Source organism: Odocoileus virginianus, chromosome 2 (genome assembly GCF_023699985.2).
Source record: "Odocoileus virginianus isolate 20LAN1187 ecotype Illinois chromosome 2, Ovbor_1.2, whole genome shotgun sequence".
Taxonomy (NCBI): Eukaryota; Metazoa; Chordata; class Mammalia; order Artiodactyla; family Cervidae; genus Odocoileus; species Odocoileus virginianus.
The window spans coordinates 24,910,802-24,934,084 of NC_069675.1; the positions used below are offsets into that span (position 1 = coordinate 24,910,802).

Below are 23,283 nucleotides of genomic sequence, written 5' to 3' on the forward strand. Positions count from 1 at the left end.
GGGAAAAGAAAAAAGATTGTAGTGGAAAAAGCTTCCTTGCACTTCCTATTGGCCAACTGTGAACCAATAAGAGTTATGTGTCTGACCTAGCTTTGTAACTTGAAGAAGGATTACCCACAATATTCAGAATTCTCTCGCTCTTTTTTTTTGTTAACCCTGAGATTGGCCTTTCCAGACCCCATCTTGGGATGTAAAATCCAATTACATTAAAATGATCACTCACTCAGGCTTTGCGCTAGGTGCCAAGGAAGATACAAAAAGAAAGGAAACAAATCTCTGGTTTCAAAGAGATCACAGCCTAACGGAGAGATCAGGATTGGGCTTCCCAGATGGTGCAGTGATAAAGAATACTCCTGCCAGTGCAGGAAATGTGGGTTTGATCCCTGGGTCAGAAAGATCTTCTGGAGTAGGAAATGGCAACCCACTCCAGTATTCTTGCCTGGAAAATTCTATGGATATGAGCTTGTTGGGCTACAATCCACAGGGGTTGCAAAGAGTCGGACACGACTGAGCATGTATACACACATGCAAGGAACTGTACACGAGGCAGAACGAGCTAAGTAGCAAGAAGAGTAAAAACCTAAACACTCAGGGAGCAGAAACAAGAGAAGAGATTACTGCTAGGTGGGGCAACAAGCATGATTACACGCAGATTGTTTGAGCTGGGTCTTAGAGGATAGATGGACCATTTAAATGTGGACATAGGAAATAGTAGGTAAATGTTCCAAATGGACTTCCTCGGGGTGGGGAAGTGCATAGCATCAGTCTCAGGTAGGTGAAGGGCAGCTGTGAAGAATAAACCTGACAAAAGTAGGATGGAGACCATGAACACTAGACTAAGAGATCTGTTTTTGATAACTTAAGCAAAAGGAAGCCAATGAAGGTCTTTGTCAGAGAGTACACCGAAACAGGACAGCTAACCTGATCAAAGGGTGAAGGACTGATTGGTAAGAGGACTCGCTTCAGGCAGGTAGACCAAACAAGAAGGAGCTGAGTCAGGGCCGAGCGAATGGAAAAGAGGTGAGCCCTACAACAGACTCTGAGCTCTGAGTGTGGCAAAGGCCAGAGATAGAAACTCCTGGACAGAACTCTCTCCTGGGATTAGGGACAGGGAGGGGTCAAAGTCCTGGCCACACCTCCTAGTGACGTCATAGGCCGTCTGAGGCACCTGATTGGCTTACACGGCCGCCTGTCTCTGGAGGAGGCGGCATCCCGCCCCTCTCTCCCGCCTGCTCCGAGTTTGGTGTAAAGAGGGTTTACGCTGAGAACCCCAGGAACTCCGCACCAGACGTGGCCGGGATTACGGGCGGTGTTGCCGGGACCCGCGCAGAGGTAGGCTCATGAGACAGGCCGGGAGCCGAAAGGCGACCCCAGAGATTCCGGTGCCCGGGGATGCCCGGGGGGTCCCCGCCCTCTTTACAGCGCGCAGTCCCCGGTGGGCACGTCGCAAGGAGGATGGGGGCGGCGGGAGAATCCGGCGTGCCGGGACCCAGGGGATGGAGCAAGTTGGTACCGGACTCAACTCCGCGCCCCCCGCCTCAGCCCCCGCACTCCGCGTTGATTCCCTTGCTGCCTCCAGAACTGGGCTCTCGTGTGGGAGCGGTGGTCGGCGGCTCCTCGCCCCCTGGTCTCCCGTGACATTTTGTTGAAAACGTTGGGCCCAGGTTTGTGGCGCATCGCGGTTGGTCAGGGGGCGCACGGGGCTGCGGCGCGTCCGCTGCCGAGTGGCCCACGCAGTTAGAGATGCTGCGACTCGGCCTCAGCTTCTTGGGAGCCCCACTGCAACCACGGGGGTGAAACTTCTCAAAACTTTAAAGAACCTTTTTCTAAACCTCGAGTTGCCAAAATGTCAGAATGCCCTTAGGTAACCTGCCGTGAAACGGCACTGTCTCTGAAGTTTTTCCCCAACTTTTTAAAAGATGGAACGTTTGACCATAGATTTTGACTTGCGAAACGCCGTGGAAAGAGAAGTTGAAACATTTACGCTGGAAAAGCCTTAGTGCTATGTTACCTACAGGTCACTGCTTTCTTTGTTAAAATGCCAGTCGCAAGCCTCGACCACGCATCTGTGTGTATCCCCAGGGAGCTATGGAGTGACGAGCACGGGTTCTGAGCAGTGCTACCAAAGGGCCGGCTTTGCCCAAGTGGTGCTGGCTGCCTGGTGGTCGGGAGGTTCCTTAAACAAGGCAAGCCTCAGTGCGGTCAAGAAAGACATCTTTTCTGCTTTAGGAATGGCGACCCCCGCCCCCTTCCCCCACCCCTCCCGTAGCACTACCAATACACACAGACACACACACTTACCTGGCCAAGTTAATCTGTCCCGTAAGAGGAGAGAATTAAAGGGTATGAGTGGGTACCCTGAGCTTCATCAGGGTAAGCCTAAGTAGATGAATTCTTTCTTTTTCTTTCCCTCTAGGGATTTGTAAGAGAAACAGGAAGTCAAAGATTCAGAGAAAAGAGCATTTATTCCACAACTGTAAACAGTTCATTTTGTGTCAGTAAATGTTTCCAAAAGTCACTGGGGGTATTTGGAAAACAAAGACTTTTTCCTGTCCGCTGCTGTGAAGATAGATTACTTTTAAATTCGAAATTTAAAAATGATATTTATTTAGCAGGTAGTTATGGCTCTCAAGGGGATTCCCTTGGTGCCTCAGACGGTAAAGCGTCTGCCTGCAATGGGGAGACCCGCGTTCGATCCCTGGGTCGGGAAGATCCCATGGAGGAGGAAATGGCAACCCACTCCAGTACTCTTGCCTAAAAAATTCATTGGATGAAGGAGCCTGGTGGGCTACAGTCCATGGGGTCGCAAAGAGTTGGACACAACTGAGCAATTTCACTTTCTTGTTTCTTTCTATGGCTCTCAAAGCTATGAATATTGTTGGATTCTATAAAATCAGTAGTAATGGGAAAAGATGGTGACTGTTGTTCAAAATTAGAATCTTTAGGAAAGCTGGCGCATTAACACGGCAGTTACTTTATATTAACTGAATTTACAGGATGAAATGAGGAAATCAGGTGTCTAGATCTCAGGACCATCAGCCAACCATTAGCCAACTATAGGCCATAAGCCAACCAATCTGTAGTTTTGAATTTTTAAAATAATGACCCTATTAATAAGGAATGTAGATATTAAATACCAATAATATTCCCAACATTTTGCTACTTCACTGTAAAAGTATGTAATTACATAACTGAAGAAATTAATAGATGTTTTTAACAGAATTTATTTCATGTGTCATTTTCATAGCACAGTACTCTTGGTGAAATATATGTCTGATACTTGTCATATTTGAGATTAACAGTTAACTCTAGATTGAGGTAATGGTGGAATTCTTGGCAGGGGTAACCACAAACAATAGATTTATTAATATACATCCACTTTTTGTTTATTCATTTGTAAATATATACTCTTTATAATTGAGGTGTAATTCACAAACCATAAAAGTTACTTTTTTAAAGTGTACAGTGCAGTGGTTTTTGGTGTATTCACAAGGTCATGCAATCAACAGCACTGTGTAATTCTACAATATTTTCATCATTCCACAAAGAAGCTCCCAACCCATTTACTGGTTGATCACCATTGCTCTCTCTTCATAGCCCTTGGCGACCACTAAGCTAATATTCTGTGTCTTGAGATTTGCCTATTATATGAATAGAATCATACAATATGTCATTTTTTGTGTTTCGCTTCTTTCACTTGGCACTTAAGGTCATGTTTTCAAGGTTCATCCATTGTTGTAGCGTGTATTAGTGCTTTATTCCTTCTTCTGTGGCTGAGTAAGATTCCATTGTGTGGATATACCACATTTTGTTTATCCATTCATCTGATGGTAGACACTTGGTTTGTTTCTACTTTCTGACTGAGTAATGTTGCTATTAACATTTGTGTACAAGTTTTGATGTGGACTTCTGTATTCAGTTCTCTTGAGTATATACTTAACATTGGAGTTACTGAGTCATATAGTGACTTTATGTTAAAACTTTTGAGGGACTGTTATTTTCCAAAGCAGTTTTACTGTTTTTACATTCTCAACAGTAGTATATAGGAGTTCCAGTTTCTCTGCATCCTTACTGACACATGTTATTACATGTCTTTTTTATTATAACTGTTCTATTTGGTATACAGTGTGATGTCATTGTGATTTTGATTTCCTTTTTCCCTTATATTAATATTGATGGTGTTGAGTATCTTTTTATGTGCTTATTCTTAATTTGAATATCTTCTTTAAAAAATATCTCTTTAGATACTTTGCTACTTTTTAATTATGCTTTTTATTGTTGAGTTGTAAGAGTCCTTTTTATTTTCTGGATACAAGTCCTTTATAGTGAATGTGATTAGTAAATATTTCTTCCCATTATGTGGGTTATCTTTTCACTTTCTTTTTCTTTAATAAAAAATTATGTCTTTTTTTATTTTTGGCTTCTCTGAGTCTTCATTGCTGCGTGCAGTCTTTCTCTAATTGCAGCAAGTGGGGGCTACAGTCTCATTGCAGGGTCTTCTCATTGCCATGGTTTCTTGTTGCAGACCCAGGCTCCAGGCTTAAGCTCACTAGTTGCAGCTCATGGGCTTAGTTGCCTTGTGGCATGACCAGGATGCCACCAGGGATCAAACCCGTATCCCCTGCATTGCACAGTGGATTCTTAACCACTGGACCACTAGGGAAACCCTCACTTTCTTGATGGTGTCCTTTGAAGCACAAAAATATTTTTAATTTTTGGTTAAATTTATCCATTTTTTATTACTTATGCTTTAAATGTTATATTAAGAAACTATTGTCTATTCAAGATAACAAAGACTTAACGACTATTTTTTCTACTACAAGTTTAGAGCCTTAGCTCTTACATCTAGATCTTTGATCCATTTGGGGTTAATTTTTGTGTATGGTATGAGGTGGGGAACCAAATTTATTCTTTCGCATGTGGATGTCCATTTGCCTAGTACCATTTATTTAAAAAGAGCTTTTCATTCCACCTTGTCAAAAATCAGTTCACTCTACATGTGAGGGTTTTTTATTTGTGTATTTTTAAAAATGGATTGAATTGCTCCCTTCTTCCCCTCAAAAAAGAAATGTTGCAGTCCTAACCCACAGTATCTCAGAATGTGATCTTATTTGGAAGTATGGTTGTTATAGATATATTTTATAATTGAAATAGAGTTGATGTACATTATTATGATAATTTTGGTATACTCCATAATGATTTCTTGTTTGCATATGTTATGAAATGATCCTCATAAGTCTAACAACCACCTATTCCCATACAAAGTTAGTACATTGACCATATTCCTTATGCTGTATATTACCTCCCTGTGACTTATTTGGTAAGGTGAAAGTTGCTCAGTCATGTCCCCATGGGCTATACAGTCCATGGAATTCTCCAGGCCCGAATACTAGAGTGGGTAGCTGTTCCCTTCTCCAGGGGATCTTCCCAACCCAGATATCAAACACAGGTCTGCCACATTGCAGGTGGATTCTTTACTAGCTGAGCCACCAGAGAAGCCCAAGAATACTGGGATGGGTTCAGTTGGTTCAGTTCAGTTGTTCAGTCATTTCCAACTCGTTGCAACCCCATGGATTGCAGCACACCAGGCCTCCCTGTCCATCACCAACTCCCGGAGTTTACCCAGACTCATGTCCATTGAGTCGGTGATGCCATCCAACCATCTCATCCTCTGTCGTCCCCTTCTTCTCCTGCCTTCAATCTTTCCCAGCATCAGGATCTTTTCAAATGAGTCAGCTCTTTGCGTCAGGTGGCCAAAGTATTGGAGTTTCAGCTTCAACATCACTCTTCCAATGAACACTCAGGACTGATTTCCTTTAGGATGGACTGATTGGATCTCCTTGCAGTCCAAGGGACTCTCTAGAGTCTTCTCCAACACCACAGTTCAAAAGCATTGATTCTTCGGCGCTCAGCTTTCTTTATAGTCCAACTCTCACATCCATACATGACTACTGGAAAAACCATAGCCTTGACTAGATGGACCTTTGTTGGCAAAGTAATGTCTCTGCTTTTTAATATGCTGTCTAGACTTAGAAGCAGCAGCAGCAGGTTGGTCATAACTTTCCTTCCAAGGAGTAAGTGTCTTTTAATTTAATGGCTGCAGTCACCATCTGCAGTGATTTTTGAGCCCCCCAAAATAAAGTCTGCCACTGTTTCCACTGTTTCCCCATCTGTTTGCCATGAAGCGATGGGACCGGATGACATGATCTTAACTTTCTGAATGTTGAACTTTAAGCCAACTTTTTCACTCTCCTCTTTCACTTTCATCAAGAGGCTCTTTAGTTCTTCATTTTCTGCCATCAGGGTGGTGTCATCTGCACCCCACGGGGTGGGTAGCCTATCCCTTCTCCAGCAGATCTTCCCAACCCAGGAATCAAACCAGGGTCTCCCACATTGCAGGCGGATTCTTTACCAGCTAAGCTACAAGGGAAGCCCTTATTTGTTATACAGCTAATATAAGAGGTTTGTGCCACTTGATCCCCTTCACCTATTCTTGTCCCCATCCTTATTTTTTTATTTCTGTACTCATAATTTTATTCTGTTGATCTATCTATCCATCTATCTATGTATCTATCTTTATGCTAGTACCACACAGTCTTAATTACTATAGCTTCGCAGTAATTTTTGAAATTGTGTGTCTTTAAGATTGTTTTGAGTATTCTGAATTTTTGTATGCATTACAGGATCAGCTTATCAGTTTCTGCAAAAAATGTAGTTAAAATTTTGATAGATATTGTATCGAATGTGTATATCCATTTGCAGGTATTGCCATCCATACGAAGTCTTCCGTTTCTTTAGGTCTTCTTTAATTTCTTTCAGTTTTCAGAGTTTTTTAGTTTTCAGAGTACAAATCTTGTACTTCTTTTGTTAAATTTACTCCTAAGTATTTAATTCTTTCTGATGCTGCTGTAAGTGGAATATAATCTTGATTTCATTTCTGGAGTTTTCCTTGCAAGTGTATAGAAAAACAATTTTCATATAGTGATCTGGTTTCCTGAAACTTTTCTGATCTCAACTAGTTCTAATAGCTTTTTTCTTTCTTTCTTTTTTTAATGGATTACTTGGAAGTTTCTGTATATAAGACCATGGCATCTTAAAATAGAGATAGTTTTAGTTTTTCCTTTCCAATCTGTGTGTTTCCTAATTTATTTTCTTGTACTGGCCAGTACGACACATTAGAAGTGGCGAAAGCAAACACCCTTAAGTTGTTCCTGATCTTACACGGATCATTCATTTACAATTAAGTGTGATGTTAGCTGTGGGCTTTCGTGGATACTTGTATATCAGGGTGAGGAAGTTAACTTATATTGCTATTAATAGTTTGTTGAATGTTTTTAATCATACAGTAATGTTGAGTTTTGTCAAGTCCTTTTCTCTGTGTCTGTTGAAATGATCATATGGTTTTTGTCTTTTATTCTGTTCATATGGTTCATTACACTGATTTTCACTTGTTGAAAAATTTTTGTCATTTTTAAAGCTGTAGAAATTTTATAGTGGAACTTAAAAGGTTATTTTAAGTGTACAGCAAAAATTTATCAGTATGAAATGCTCTTCTTGTTACGTAAGACATAGAAGTTTCCCTATATTTCTGTGCAGTGATAAGAATGATTCAAGACTTAAGCATTTCATTTCAGGTCTGCTTTCTATTTTTAAGATTTCATCTGTATTTTCTTCTTTGTCCAGTCTAAAGCTAATGAGAAAAGAAATGAAGTAGCAGTAGAATTGATTACTATCAATATGTGCATTGATAGTAAATGCTATTATGAATAATGAAAAAGGTCATTAACATGGTTGATATCTTTAGGGAAAACTCATAAAACAATGGGATGGGGCTTTTAGAAAAAATGAGGAAGTGAGGAGAATGATTACTTGCTCTACAGGAAGATTCCCTTACATTATGGCTAGAATTTAGTAGCATCTGAAGGCTTTGAAATGACCAGGGGACTCTTAATGAAGTTGTAGCCGTTGTAGAACAACTTTGCTTATATTTACTTCTAAATTATTGAGTGGTAATATAAGTATTAATATGAAAGCTAATCTAATCACAAAACAGTATTTATGCTAGGAAAACAATCATTTGCAGGTTTAAAAAACTGTTATAGGTTTAAGAAGGGGTTATATTGCACAAAATATTGGGAAAATCAACTTGGTTAATCTGTGAAGCAGACATGTTTTTGAAAAACAAAAGAACAGAATAATATACTTCAACTGCAGTTCTGTCCCGGGATTCTGAGTTTTGCTGTCATGTATAGTCCCTGACTGAAGCGACTTAACACACACACACAGTCCATGACGAGGGCTTGACGTCCCCAGAAGAGCCATTCCTAATGCACATTTTATCAGTTCATACCAAAAGCAATTCAGAAGCACATTATAAAGCCATTTATGAAAGTGACTTGATGAAATAGTAACATTTAAAACTACATTTTCAACACCCAGAACTAGAAACAATTGTGTTTTCAAAATCGAGCAATAGTTTTTTGCACTTTAGAATTTCAGAATCTGTGCCCCTGCTTCTTGGCTTCCCCCTTACTGTGATTCTCCATGGGATCAAGCTCCTCCAAAAAAAGGTTACTATCATGGAATACCCTGACTCCAGATCTATTTAATGTAGGTGGTTCCAAATTTCATATTTATATGTTTTCTTTTCTTACACCAAATAAAAATTATCTAAGCTTGTACAGGGTCATAATACTTTACCCAGTTAATTGTGCCAAAGTGTTTTTGTTTTGAAAGATAACCTGGACCTGGACAACTTTATGGTAGTGGTAAGTAATAATTATAATACGAATCTAAGTCATAATTGAAATACTGGTATGACGTTTCTTTAGGTTATTTTTACAGGAGACGTAAGAGATGCTGGCTCGATCCTTGGGTAGGGAAGATCCCCTGGAGAAGGGAATGGCAACCCACTCCAGTATTCTTGCCTGGAGAATCCCATGGACAGAGGAGCCTGCCAGGCCATAGTCCATGGAGTCACAAAGAGTCAGACACAACTGAAGTGACTTAGCACACGCACGTATGATGCTACAACTGGAAGCAAAACTAATAATTTTGTAAATTTAATGTGGTAAAATTGTGAACTGACAGATTTTTAAAAATCTTACCTGTTGAGCAGAGCTAAAATAATGACAGTACTCTGTGTGATACTATTATAGTGTCCAAAGTGATGTAAGAACAGCAATATTTAATTTGTTCCTTACCTATCTGTGAGAAGAATGGTTCGTTATTGCTGAATTCGCCCTTTTTTCTAGATTGCTGAGACATGGAAAGGTTAAGTTACACAGAAACTTTAAATAACCCAGTTGGGCCTCCTTTCCTGGCCTCGTCTCCCCTAAGTTCTTTCCATGAGCAGTCACCAGGTTCTGGAATTTATCTTAGGATTCAAAACTTGCATTTAGATATCATTAGATGGTGTCTAGAATGTGTGCATTGGATGATTTAAGGGATTATCCTGAATGCTAATTGATAGTACGCTGTTTGAATGCTTTCTTTCCTAGAATAATTATGGCAGAGCTTTCTGAGACAGAAGGGCCAGTAGATTGGAAAGAACGTTGTGTAGCCCTGGAGTCCCAGCTCATGAAATTTAGAGTTCAAGCAAGCAAGATACGAGAGCTCTTAGCAGAGAAGGTAAGCTTTCTCCCTCACCTTTGTTAGTAAAACATCAGTTCTTTGGGGCCCATTTCATTTATATTAAGTAATCTCAGTACTTTAGGAGGTAAACATTTAAAAAATAATGAATATTATTTAATTTTTTTTCAGGGACCTGATGCTCTACTGGGCATATTCTCTTGCTAGTTTTAGAATGGGTTGGACATTAAGACAAAAACACTTCTTTGCAAATACTGGTGGACTATGTAATAATTGTGTGTATTTGATGAATGTAGAATTAATTCATGCTAGAAAGAACAGCTATAATTTATTTGATTTTAGTGTGGTGTGATAGCATTTTGATCTACTAAATGTTTAGAAAAATTATCTTTAAAGTGATTATTGTTCATTTCCTGTGTAAGATAAAATACAGTGAAACATTGTATATGGAAGTATATACCTATTTAGAATTTGTATTGACAAACATTGTATCACTAAACTATAGAATTGAATTAATATAATTCTGTGCTTCTCTTAATAGTTCTAGCCATGTAATTAAAATTTCATTTATGTCATAGGATTTTTTAATATATGTGTATAAAACCAGTAGATTAATTCATTTGTTTATTTATTCAACAAATATTCATTGCAGTGTGTTTGTGCCAGACACTGTTCTTAATGCTACAGTTACAAATCTGTGAATAAGACAATGCATGTTGCTATTTCCAGGGAGCTTGGATTCTAGCCCTGCAATGTCCAATGTGGCAGGCACAACCACAAGCGGTTAGTGAATACTGTAAATGAGACTAGTTCAAATTGATATGTGTTGGAAATGTAAAATACACACTGGATTTCAAAGATTTAGTTTGGAAAAAGAATATGAAATACCTGTGCAATAATTTTATATTGATTGCATGTTGAAATGATAATATTTTGGACAGTAGATTAAATAGAAAATAGTAAAATTATTTACCTGTTTTTAACTCTAAATGTGGGTACTAGAAGTTTTGAAATTATATATGTAACTCACATTATATTTGTATTGGCAGTGTTTGGATGGCTATATAAATGGTGTTAAAGATCATTCAGAACTGACCAGGAGAACTTACAGGTGGTTTCTTAAACTCTAGCCTGCATAATCCTTTTAGAGTGGAGACTGGTACACATTATCACATCTCTAAAAATCATGTTAAATTTTACTTGCATTGCTAACCAAGAAATCTCTTAGCACAGAAGAATTGTAATAAAATCCAGTAAAACACCATTCAGTTTAAACTTTCATATGGATCTTCTTAAATTTTGTGCATTAACAGCTTTTAGATGGAAAAACTAAAGTTACTCTATTCACTTTGGGCTAGAGGGTGACCTGGTCATAGGTTTTGTGGAATGAATCCCCACTATCAATTTACTTTATTTGTTACTATTAAAATAAAAATTTTAACTTGAAAAAAAATCCCAGTTTGATTATCTCCAAGTTGGGAAAGCTTATCCTAACTCAGAGTTAGTGACTCATGCTTTGTCTTCTGTTCCTCTCTCTCTAAAAATCATTTCCCAGGTTGTACTATGATTGTCCCCCATGTAATGATTTCAGCAATATTGCTAATTATAACCTTGCTGCTTAACCTCACTGGACATTTCCCGAGCGTTTCAGGTACCTCAGCCCTTCAACAGTTGGCCCACTGTTGACCACAGCCTCCTACTTAAAATTTTCTTGGTTCCCTTGACTGTTGTACTCTCCTGGTTTCTTTATGGACTTTCTTTATAAGAAGATATAAAAAGTTATGCTTATTTGGATTCCAATTAATTGACCTTTAAATTCTTAATGCCAACATTTGTTTTGTTCTTCAGTAGGCTTGTCATAGGAAATTTCTTTGTGAGTGCCCATTTTGTCAATTTTCTCTGTAAGTAAGATTGTAAATAGTTTTTGGTCATTAATTTAGTTACTGAGTTTTCTTTTTTCTTTGTCAGTGAATGAAGATTGAGAGGAATATTATTTCAGAATTGCTGTTTTAGGTGTGGTTTCTTCTTCTTCCTTTTTTTGGTGTCTTCTGTAATTTTATTTGTCTTAAATCCTTTGACAGATCTCAGAGATGGAGTGATTCATATGTGTTTTATACAGGGGAAAGAGGATAAACGTGCCAAGTTACTCATGGCTTCCCAGTAAATATATTCAACACCAAAATAGGAATAACATTTCTTCATGATATTTTCTGTATTTTTCACTAATTTTTTCTCTGGATTAAAATTTATTTTTGGTACCCACCCATAAAAATACCAAATACTGGTATTAAAATAAAAATACCAAATACTTATTTATTATGTACTAAGCACTGTACAGATATGATTTATTTAGTTATTATAACAACCTATGAAGTAATAAGTTTTATTGTTCCCATTTTACAGATTAGGAAACTGATGCTTACCATGTGCCAGGCAATCTTCTAAGTACTTTATATATATAATTTTTTAATCCTTATAACAGCCTATGAGGTAGATATTAATATTATTCATATTTACACAAGAGGAAACTAAGGCACGTAAAAGTTATTTTACCTTGGCTGAGTTCATGCTAAAATGTAAATGATGGAGCCAGTATTTGGCCAATATTTGTAAATAGGCATTTTGTTTTGGGGGCTTCCCTGGTAGCTCACCTGGTAAAGCCTGCAATGCCAGAGACCCTGGTTCAAATCCTGGGTTGGGAAGATCCCCTGGAGGAAGGCATGGCGACCCCCTCCAGTATTCTTGCCTAAGAATCCCCATGGACAGAGGAGCCTGGCCGGCTACAGTCAATGGAGTGGCAACAGTTGGACACGACTGAGCAACTAAGTGCAGCATTTTGTTTTTAGAGCCTGAATACTTAGTCATCACCCTATATGACATCTCTAACCTAGTTTTATTACCACATTCCTTGCTTTCTCTGATATTCTCACTGACTCATCTGTTGTCTTCTTTTCAATCACACAACATATAAATCCATCTCTGCTTGGCAGCATATGTCTGTGTAAGTTAGGATGTTTGCACGTATGTAGTAATAACAGTTTACATAATGTTACATATTTTTCAAGGCAAACCCTGTTGCATTGCTTCTGCATGCCAACCCAACTTGAGTCAAATATCGCGTTCCAGAGGCTAATCTGTTCCCATCTGTGATCTTTGGTTTTGTGTCAGGACCAGTTTGCCCCAGGATTCTTCCTAATAGCTCTCTGTACCTTCCCTCCAGATGGATGCAGGCCTAAAGCTGAAGATTCTTGAGAGAATACTAATTTGATTCCTCAGCTCTTTGCCAGAAATTCTGGCCAACTTTTCTTTTCTGCTGCAGTTCTGGTTCTTAGTTCTTTCTTCTTGGCACTGATTATAGACAGCTAACACTAGGTGCCAACTGTGGATCCTAAGCCTTGACTGCAACCATTAGCTAGTTTAAACCCCAGAGTAACTCTATGAAGTAACTATTATTATCCACAATCTAAAGATGTTGACATTAAGACAGAGTATTTGAGCAGTAGGCCCAATATCACACAGGTAACTAATAGCAGAGTTGGCATAAAACCTTAGATCTTTCACACTTTTTTTGTGATGCAGCTAAAAGAGTGCCTGGCATATAGAAGGAACTCATTATTCTTTTCCTGTATCTTTCTGACTGGACACACTGGTTAAGTGTACAGGAGATGACCTAAAAATTGTAATTATTTTTTATTATTTAGAATATTTTATTTTATTATTTTAAATAATAATAAAATAACTATTTTATTATTTAAAAACTAAAATAGTATAATTATAGATTGATAGACATCTTTCTGAATTTTTTTAGGAAAAATGTGTGAGAGGATCTCAGAATGTTCCTATAATTAAAGATGGATTTCAATTTTATATACATTGTATATTTTGGAGATTAGGATTAGGAGAATACATGGGATCTTTTTAAACTATTTTTTTCACCTATTTATTTTTCCATTACAATTTCCAAGTAACTTTGAATATTGAAGCTTGTGAAGAAAAAGTCCTTATTGAAATCTTGGGCAAATCCTGCTGTAAGTGGGAGAGGTCTTTGGAGGAATTTAAGGAATGGTGTTGGAAATATCTCTAGTATGCCAAACATAAACTCTTCAGGGAAGCTGAGATTTAAGTAGTTTTCTACTTTACAGTATTACTAGTTCATTTTCAGAGTCAGGGAGGGAAAGGGAAAGTTTTTTTTCAGTTGAAGTGACTGTTATTTCCTATTAGTTAGATTTTCAGTGAAAAAAATAAAAGGTGAAACAAATGAAGAATTTTCCCTTTAGGCATCAGCATGGCTCATATAACCTAATGCTGCGTTTATCTGATACAGCATTGCTGCCTGACAGTTCCTGCCACTTGACCTTCCTCTTGTCAATGTGATTTCCCTGAGGTGGTCTAGGATTCTTGTCTAGGAATGAGTCCCTGGACAGCATTGTGTTTGCTTTCATATAACAGTCCAGTCAACACCACGGTTATCCTATTTAAATCACACATGTCCTGTTACTCTTTTGCCCCACCTAATATTTCACAGCGTATTCCCTGGTGGCTCAGATAGTAAAGAATCTGCCTGCAATTTGGAAGACCCAGGTTCAATCCGGGGTCAGGAAGATTCCCTGGAGAAGGCAATGGTAACCCCCTCCAGTATTCTTGCCTGGAAAATCCCATGGACAGAGGAGCCTGGTGGGCTACAGTCCATGGGGTCACAAAGAGTTGGACATGGCTGAGCAACTAACACACAATGAAAATTGTAGGTATAATAATAATAATGAGATTTTCAGGCTGATTTAAAGTTATTTTAAATAACTTTATTTAGGGCCTATTGATTGAGGCTCTTATTACTATTTTTACATTTTTATTTATTTATTTGGCTGCATCAGGTCTTAGTTGCAGCATGCAGAACCTTTAGTTGTGGCATGTGGGATCTAGTTCCCTGACCAGGGATCAAACCTGGACACCCTGCATTGGGAGTTGCAGAGTCTTAGCCACTGGACCACCAGGGAAATCCTGAGGATATTACTTTTGATAACGATTTTTAAAAAAATGGTGTGTTTCCTTCTGCAGTAGGTTTCTTGAGACCATGCAGCTTAAAATTGTTCCTATTATGAAAGTTAATGATTTTAAGTTACTAATAAAAGATTCCTAGGCCAAAAGAATAAAATACAAGGGACAAAAATAAAGACAGATGCTTCCCAGCCAAGGATTTTGTGGTTTCATGTATCTGGGACTGATTTACATTTGGTTCTGTATAACTATACACTGTGGGTGGAGTTTATAAATACCTAAGCAGCTGTGGTTCAACTAAAAGAGCAGTAGGGATTCTGAGCCTGAAGGCTCACATCCCATCCATGTCACTGGCTGGGGGCATTCGAAACACCAATTTCCTAATATTTCTAATTGGAATAACACTGGCTATGACATGGCTATGAAATAATGTATTTGAAAATTCCTGGTTCCTGAGCTCTAATTTTAATTCTTTTTAAGTTCTCTTTCTTGAATTATTTTTCTTTCCTCTGAGATTATTTTCCACTTTTCAGTTTGATTTTTCTTCTTTAGGTTGCAATCTTTTCTCAAATGTCTGATGATCTTTGGTGGTCCATTTATATTTAAGGATGGGATATCTGAAAAGCTGATCAACAATTGTGTATAAAATCAGTGCTGGTTGACTGTCAATATTTGCTTTAGAATGAGTGGGTCTGAGACTGCTTATTACACCATGAGCCCATCAATGCCACAGTTGTTGGACTAGAGCCCTCCAAGTAATTTATTCAACTTTATAGGAAAAGAACATTCAGTCTTTTAACAGGAAGTAAATGCTTAGCTGCTGCACATTGGGCACATGGGTATAAGTGAGAAGGTTTCAGAGAACTAGTTGGCTCTAAGGGCCACATGTTTTCCATTAATACCCACTATTCCCAGCCCCACACTCCCTTCCCCTGTAGGTCGTTACAGGGTTGTGCAGGGCATTCAGCTCTAGGGGAGAAGTTCAGGATGCTCCAATGCTTATTGTAGGCTGTGGTCTCACTTTTCCTCTGGTTTCCAGTAATATGCTCCTTATGTCCACCTGACATCTCATCAGAAGAGCCTTTACCAACCATCATTTTTATCAACAATCTGTTCACAATCCTTAGCTATGCACTCCAGGAAGATTGAGGCTTTTTCTATAGCTTTCCTGTTCTTCTAACCTCTCACCAGAATTGTTTTAATGGTCTGTTCTTGGTCATATACGTTTTTTCTACCATGTACCTTGAAATTCTTCCAGTCTCTATCTATTACCCAGTTCCAAAATTGTTTCCACATTTTTAGATATTTGTTAAGCAGCACCTCACTCTCAGAACCAATTCCATGTCATAGTCTGTGGGGATTGCTGTAAAAAAATAACAACAGACTGTGTAGCTTACAAACAATAGAAATCTTGTTTCTCCCAGTTTTGGAGGCTGGAAGTCTGATACCGGGATTCCAGCGTAGTCAGGTTAGGGCCCTCGTTTGGGTCACTGACTTCTTGCACTGTTATCTGGCAGACGGGGCTGGGAGCTCTGTAGAATCTCTACTATAAAAGCCCTAACGCAGTTTATGAGGGGCCGACCCTCAAGGTTTAATCACCATCACATTGGGCATTAGGATTCCAAGATGTGAATTTGCTGGGGTGGGGGGCAAACATTCAAAGTGGCCCCCTTGAGCAATTATTCAATCTTTTTAAAAAATGACTATTATTAAGACTTTGTCTTTTTAGAGCAGCTTAGGAGTCACAGAAAAATTGGGTGGAAGATACAAATTTTTCATGTATTCTCTGCCCCCACATGTGTATAGCCATCCTCATTATTTTTTTTCTGTTTTAAAATTTATTTATTTTAATCAGAGGCTAATTACTTTACAATATTGTGATGGTTTTTGCCATACATTGACGTGAATCAGCCTTGGGTGTACATGAGTCCCCCATCCTGAACCCCCTCCCACCTCCCTCCCCACCCCATCCCTCTGGGTTGTCCCAGTGCACCAGCTTTGAGTGCCCTGCTTCATGCATCAAACTTGGACTGGTCATCTATTTCACATATGGTAATATACATGTTTCACTGCTATTCTCTCAAATCATCCCACCCTCGCCTCTTCCCACAGAGTTGAAAAGTCTTTTCTTTACATCTGTGTCTGTTTTGCTGTCTTGTATATAGGGTCGTCGTTATCATCTTTCTAAATTCCATATATATGCATTAATATACTATATTGGTGTTTTTCTTTCTAACTTACTTCACTCTGTATAATAGGCTCCAGTTTCATCCACCTCATTAGAACTAACTAAATTGTGTTCTTTTTAATAGCTGAGTAATATTCCATTGTGTGTATGTACCACAACGTTCTTATCCATACGTCTGCTGATGGCCATCTAGGTTGCTTCCGTGTCCTAGCTATTGTAAACAGGTGCTGCAATGAACATGGGGGTACACATCTCTTTCAATTCTGGTTTCCTCAATGTGTATGCCCAGCAGTGGGATTGCTGGGTTGTATGGCAGTTCTATTTCCAGTTTTTAAAGGAATCTCCACACTGTTCTCCATAGTTAGCCATCCCCATTATTAACATCCCTCACCATAGTGGTGCATGTTACAAATTGTTCAACCTACATCGACACATTATCATCACCCAGAGTTCATAGTTTCACTCTTGGTGTTGTACATTCCATGGGTTTGGACAGTGTATAGTGACGTGTGTATTATGATGGTATCATACAGAGTATTTAGTGTAGTGGTGTTAGTCACTCAGTCATGTCTGACTTTTTGCGACCCCATGGCCTGTAGCCTCTGTCCATGAAATTCTGCAGGCAAGAATAGTGGGGTGGGTGGCCATTTCCGTCTCCAGCAGAGTACTTTCACTGTCCTAAAAAGCTTATGTGCTCTGCTTATTCATCCCTCTCCACGCTCTCCCCCAGCCCTACCCTCACAACCACTGATCCTTCTATTGTCTCCATAGTTTTCCAGAATGTTATGTAGTTGGAATCATACTTCATGTGGCCTTGATTTCAGTTTGGCTTCTTTCACTTAATAATATGTTTTAAGTTTCCTTCATGCCTTTTCATAGCTTGATAGCTCATTTCCTTTTAGCAGTAAATAATATTTTGTTGTCTGGTTATACTACAGTTTATCTATCCAGTCATCTATTGAAGGAAATCTTGATGGCTTCCAAGTTTTGGCAATTATGAATAAAACTGCTGTAAATATCTGTGTGAAAGTTTTTATGTGAACATGAGTTTTCAACTCCTTTGGGTAAATACCGAGGAGCACACTTGCTGAATAGTATGATGAGAGTATGTTTAATTTTATAAGAAAGCATGCAGTGAATGAGAGTTCCTGTTCTTCCACATTCTTGCTAGCATTTGGTATTGTCGGTGTTCTGGATTTCGGCCATTCTCATAGGTATGTCAGTCATTTATTTTCACTAGCCAAAGTTTACGAAGCAGCAATGCATTTGTGGATTTTCCTGTTTTCCTTGGAAATCTCAAAAATATTCAAAATTGAGGATAAGGCTGCACAAGTGTAGAAATTCCTCTGAAAACACAAGGTCGTTGCATTGTAGAAATGACAATTGTCAGCATATTGTCAGTAGTGAGAGAGTGTGATGTCAGTGTGTGCATGTCAGTTAATTTTTTTGTTTAAGGACTATCCTAGACAGGAGATACATTGCTTGTCCAACTTCTTTATGTACTATGATAGTCTATAACAGACTCAATAAAATGCTTTTAGACAACAGTACTTGTTTATTAAACATGAAATGTATTGTGTTGATGTGCCCAGTCATGTCCAACTGTTTGCGACCTCACAGACTGTAGCCCACCAGCCTTTTCTGTCCATGAGATTATCTAGGCATGAACACTGGAGTGGGTTGCCATTTCCTTCTCCAGGGAATCTTCCCGACTCAGGGATCAAACCTGTGTTTCTTGCGTCTCCTGTACTGGAAGGTGGATTCTTTACCACTAGTGCCACCTGGAAATATCTTCACAAAAATTAAAGGTGATTTGAGGTCCAGAGAATGCACTTGGGAAATACTTATTTATGTATCCAAATATTTGAAAATTCTTCCAGAATCTACATCCTTGCAATAAACTACCTTAAAAAAATATTGCTATGTGGACAGGCAGTTAAATTGCCATATATGGTGACAATGGAATGTTTTACACTTTTATTATCCAATAGAAATATAAAGTGAGAAACATATGTAATTTAAAATTTTCTAATAACAATAATATGAAAAAGAAACAGTAGATTAAATTAATTTTAATATTATATTTTATTTAATGTGACATTAAAATATTATTTCAATGTGAGTCAATATGAACAATTACTGAGATTTTTATTATTTTTGTAATAGGTTTTCAAATACTGTGTTATTGAATGAAGTGTGTATTTTACAGTTCTACCACATTTCAATTTGGACTAGCCACATTTCAAGTGCTCTTGGACAGCACAGTTCTATTATTCCCCGGTCCTGTGTGATTTTCTGAATCATCTGGAGACAAGAAAATCAGTGTGTTGCTAAAATAATGTCCAAATGCTCTGGGCTGGTACACACCATATGTCATTACTATCGTATTTTCGGGAGTCAATCCATTAAAAGTAATAGCTGTATCTGAACAGCAGCCTTCTACTACTTGCTCAGGGTTATGAGACATTGTCTCTTGAATAAGATGTGTAGTGGGTTTTGTGTTAAATAGAATTCTTCCTTTGGAATCCTCTACTTTCTGCAGGAACTCCTGCATATTTCAGGCAGACTGCTAAGCTGCGTATCTTCTGATAAGTTCCAAATCACACTTTGATTTGTGTACTTTTCGGGCTTATTTCCCTGGAGAAGGAAATGGCAACTCATTCCAGTATTCTTGCCTGGAGAATCCCATGGACAGAGGAGCCTGGTGGGCTCCAGTGCACAGGGTCCCAGAGTTAGACACGTCTGAGTGACTTAGCATGCATGCATGCAGACTTATTCAGAAGTCTGTAATGCTTTTCATAGCCTCCATAGTTAAAGCAGCTTCTTCTACTGTTATGAAATCAAGGTTACCAGATGTCACAGGGTGGCCCAGACAGAAGGGCTGAGATACATCCTTAGTAAACTGAATATACTCTTGAGTTTTCAGTGACAGCAAATATGGTGGGATGTGCAAGAAAGAACAAGTTGTGGCTGTTGCTGTGCTTTCCAGAGACATATTTGTACATTTTCCTCATCTGTGTCCACGTGTCATTTTTTATCTTAGACCATTGTTTTTCATTTTTAATATTATGGTGCTCTGCTTTGTCACAGTGTTTGGTATACGATTCTTTGAGTACCCAGTGACGCCATTGGGTTTTCATGGATGATACAGAAAATGCAGATACTTTTACTAAGTTCCATGTGCTGCACTTCTGAAATATTTAAGAGATCTTTTCTGTTAGGTGGGCGAAGTGATGGTGCTCATCATGGTCTTGAGTTTTACCTGTGTCGACTGGTAATTTGCCCAAACATAGATATCACAATGCAGCAAATGCTCCCAACCAGTACAGCTTTAAAAAATTATATGTTCATAACGGAAACCATCTTTCAGGCACTGAGAACAATACATGCCTCAGTTGGGATTCCTGTCACCCATGTGGTCCAGAGCTGGCAGCCTTGCTTCCTGCTGCAGGAGGTCTCTCCTCCATGGTTTTGAGAAGGGGGTGATCTGTTGTATCAGCCGTGGGTGCCATTGTATCACACCCAGGATGCTGTGAGTTTGAGATGCTCTAGAAGTTCAGGGCATCTGAGAATGTCAGCCAATAATAAAAGTGACAGTGAGCATAGGTTGAGCCACAGATGGCTCCAGTGTTGACCAAACTTCAACACTCAGAAAAGAATAATTCAAAATTTAGTTTTACATCATGATTGTGTATTATGTTAATTTGTATTAGATCCTTTTCAAGACTTTTGCTTTTTTACTTACAATATTCAGTTTAGTATTTTACTTAAAATCTCCAAAGTTTTTTTAATTTCTCACCCTCTGAAATCTTCAAACATTTTATTATCCACAGAACTTTCAAAAAATACCCAGATATTTTTTCAACCTCTGTGCCATATGCTTTTGTGGACATATGTATATTTTATCAGAGTATCTTCTTTCTATCACAATCTTTAAGAATTAAAGCTACTCAGTTGTGACTTACACATACCACCTGTGAAGCTTATGAAAATACACCTCTTTCTGATATCACTGGGACTTTTTCCCCCTATATTAAGCCTGTTTCAGTGTATCTTTTTTCTTTTTTTTTTGTTCTTTTAAAATTTTTTTATTATTTATTTTTTGTTGAAGTATAGTTGATTTATAGTGTTGTTAGTTGCAGGTATACAACCAAGTGATTCAGGTTTTTTAAAAAATATTTATTTATTTGGCTGTACTAGGTCTTAGTTACAGCATGTGGGATCTAGTTTCCCAAGCAGCGATTGAACCTGAGCTCCTTGAATTTTGGGAGTGCAGAGTCTTAGCCCTGGACCACCAGGGACATCCCATCAGTTTACATACATATGTATGTACATGTATATTCTTTATCAGACTCTTTTCCTATATAGGTTATTACAAAATATTGAGTATAGTCCGGTACTATATAGTATGTCTTTGTTGGTTATCTGTTTTATGTATAGTAATGTTTATATGTTAGTTGCTCACTCATGTCCAACTCTTTGCGACCCCATGGACTGTAGCCTGCCAGGCTCCTCTGTCCATGGAATTCTCTAGGCAAAAATACTGGCATAGATTGCCAATTCCTTCTCCAGATGACTTTCCCAACCCAGGGATCGAACCTGGGTCTCTCACATTGCAGGCAGATTCTTTACCATCTGAGCCACCAGCCCAAATTCCTAATTTTCATTGGGACTTTTTGATCAGCAAAGCAATATGACATTTGAGGTCTTACTGTTATCTTAGATTTTAGTGTTCTTAAAATATGATGACCAGTAATTTCTAACATATAGTCCAATGAAGAAAATTCTACTGGATTAATACTCACGTAGTACAAATTGCAAATAGTATCAAAATTTTGGTATTTTGTTTGATCAGTTTTTACATATGCCCTGAAAGAACGTTTAATGTGCTAAATTCTATGTTATTAATATCCATTGAAGTACTTTAAGTGTTCTTAAAGAATTCCAAAAGGGAAATATGAATTTTTCTATTTTTTATGTCTTTTCTCACATTTCAGATGCAACAGCTTGAGAGACAAGTTATTGATGCTGAGCGTCAAGCAGAAAAAGCTTTTCAACAGGTAGGGTATAGTTTTGGTTAAAAAAATTTTTTTTGCCTCTACCAATGTAAGCATTGTTTTGCCCAAAATAATCTTGAAAATAGTTTTCAGCTGTCCTCTTCATTTTGTAATTTTTACTGTTTGTGAGCTAGCTCCATAGAGAAAATGTAGACTCTGACTTTGTTTTGCCCCTTAACAAATTTTCAAAAGGTCACAAATGCTTCTATTAGGAAGTTTTACTTATTAAAAAAACTCAAATATGAATTTTAGGGTTATGCCTAACCATAATGACATTTTATGTATAAAGATGTTCATGGCAGCTTTAGATATAGTAATGAAGAGTTGGAAATAATATGACTGCAATATTATAGGAGAATGAATTAGTGAACTGTATCTATTCCATGAGATATTAAACAACCATTAAAAATAACGATTGGTGGTGGTGGTTTAGTCCCTAAGTTGGGTCTAACTCTTGTGACCCCGTGGACTGTAGCCTGCCAGGCTTCTCTGTCCATAGGATTTTCCAGGCAAGAATACTGGGGTGGGTTGCCATCTCCTTCTCCAGGGCATCTTCGTGACCCAGGAATCAAACCCTAGTCTCCTGCATTGCACAGATTCTTTACTGACTGAGCCAATGTGAAAAGATGTTTAGAGTTATATTGGGGAAAATATATACAGACTTTTGTATTTAACATGTTAATAGATGTGGGGGCAGGGTGAGTCAAACCTGAGTTTAAAAAAAGCTGTTAGGAAACACCAAAATTTAACAGGAGTTATAATTATAGATGGAATTATGGATGATTGTTTCCTTCTTGTATATCCTCATACTTTATAGTTTTTGGTTCTGGTACTACTTTTACTCTGAAAAAATAAAGTTTTGATGAGTCACTTAGCCCTTCCTAGGCCTTGCCCACAGTGAAATGAGTGGTTTGGATGAGCCTGCCAGCCTTAAAATTTGCCTAAGGAGCATACATTGATAAATTCACATTTTATGAAAAGATCTCTGTCAGATTCAGTCAAGTCAAGAATTTCAGAAGTCTTAAGTACAAAACTGTTTCTTCTCAGAAGAGTATATTAAATTTCTTACACTTGCTCTAGGTTTGTTATGTTTGTTTCTTCAACTTGACTACTACCAAATCTTATTTTCATCTAAAAGATTTAATTTTACACAGTAGATTGTTTTAGTGGTCTGACTAACTTAACCCAATTTAACCTAATCCTTAGTTTTCTTTTTGCTAAAAAATAATTTTCTTAATTAATTTTGCTTTTGGCCGTGCTGAGTCTTTGTTGCGGCGAGCGGCGGCTACTCTCTGGCTGGGGTGCCCGCGTTCTCACTGTGGTGGTTGCAGAGCGCAGGCTCTGGGGCATGCGGGCTTCCGTGTCTGTGGCTCCCGGGCTCTGAAGACAGGCCCAATAGCTGTACATGGGTTTAGTTGCTCCGCGGCACGTGGGATCTTCCCGAATCAGAGA

The 23,283-nt window shown here is 38.3% G+C and overlaps 1 protein-coding gene across 4 annotated transcripts in view; it reads left to right on the forward strand.

Moving 5' to 3' along the window:
- The first annotated feature begins 1,232 nt into the window (after window positions 1-1,232).
- Window positions 1,233-23,283, forward strand: part of PLEKHH2 (pleckstrin homology, MyTH4 and FERM domain containing H2) — a 96,145-nt gene continuing 74,094 nt past the window's right edge. For all 4 annotated transcript variants that reach the window (XM_020878073.2, XM_020878075.2, XM_020878076.2 and 1 more), the window contains exons 1-3: window positions 1,233-1,332; window positions 9,501-9,630; window positions 21,772-21,834. In XM_020878073.2, coding sequence (XP_020733732.2) covers window positions 9,508-9,630; window positions 21,772-21,834 — 186 coding nt within the window. In that variant the 5' untranslated portion in view covers window positions 1,233-1,332; window positions 9,501-9,507. The remainder of the gene's footprint in view (window positions 1,333-9,500; window positions 9,631-21,771; window positions 21,835-23,283) is intronic.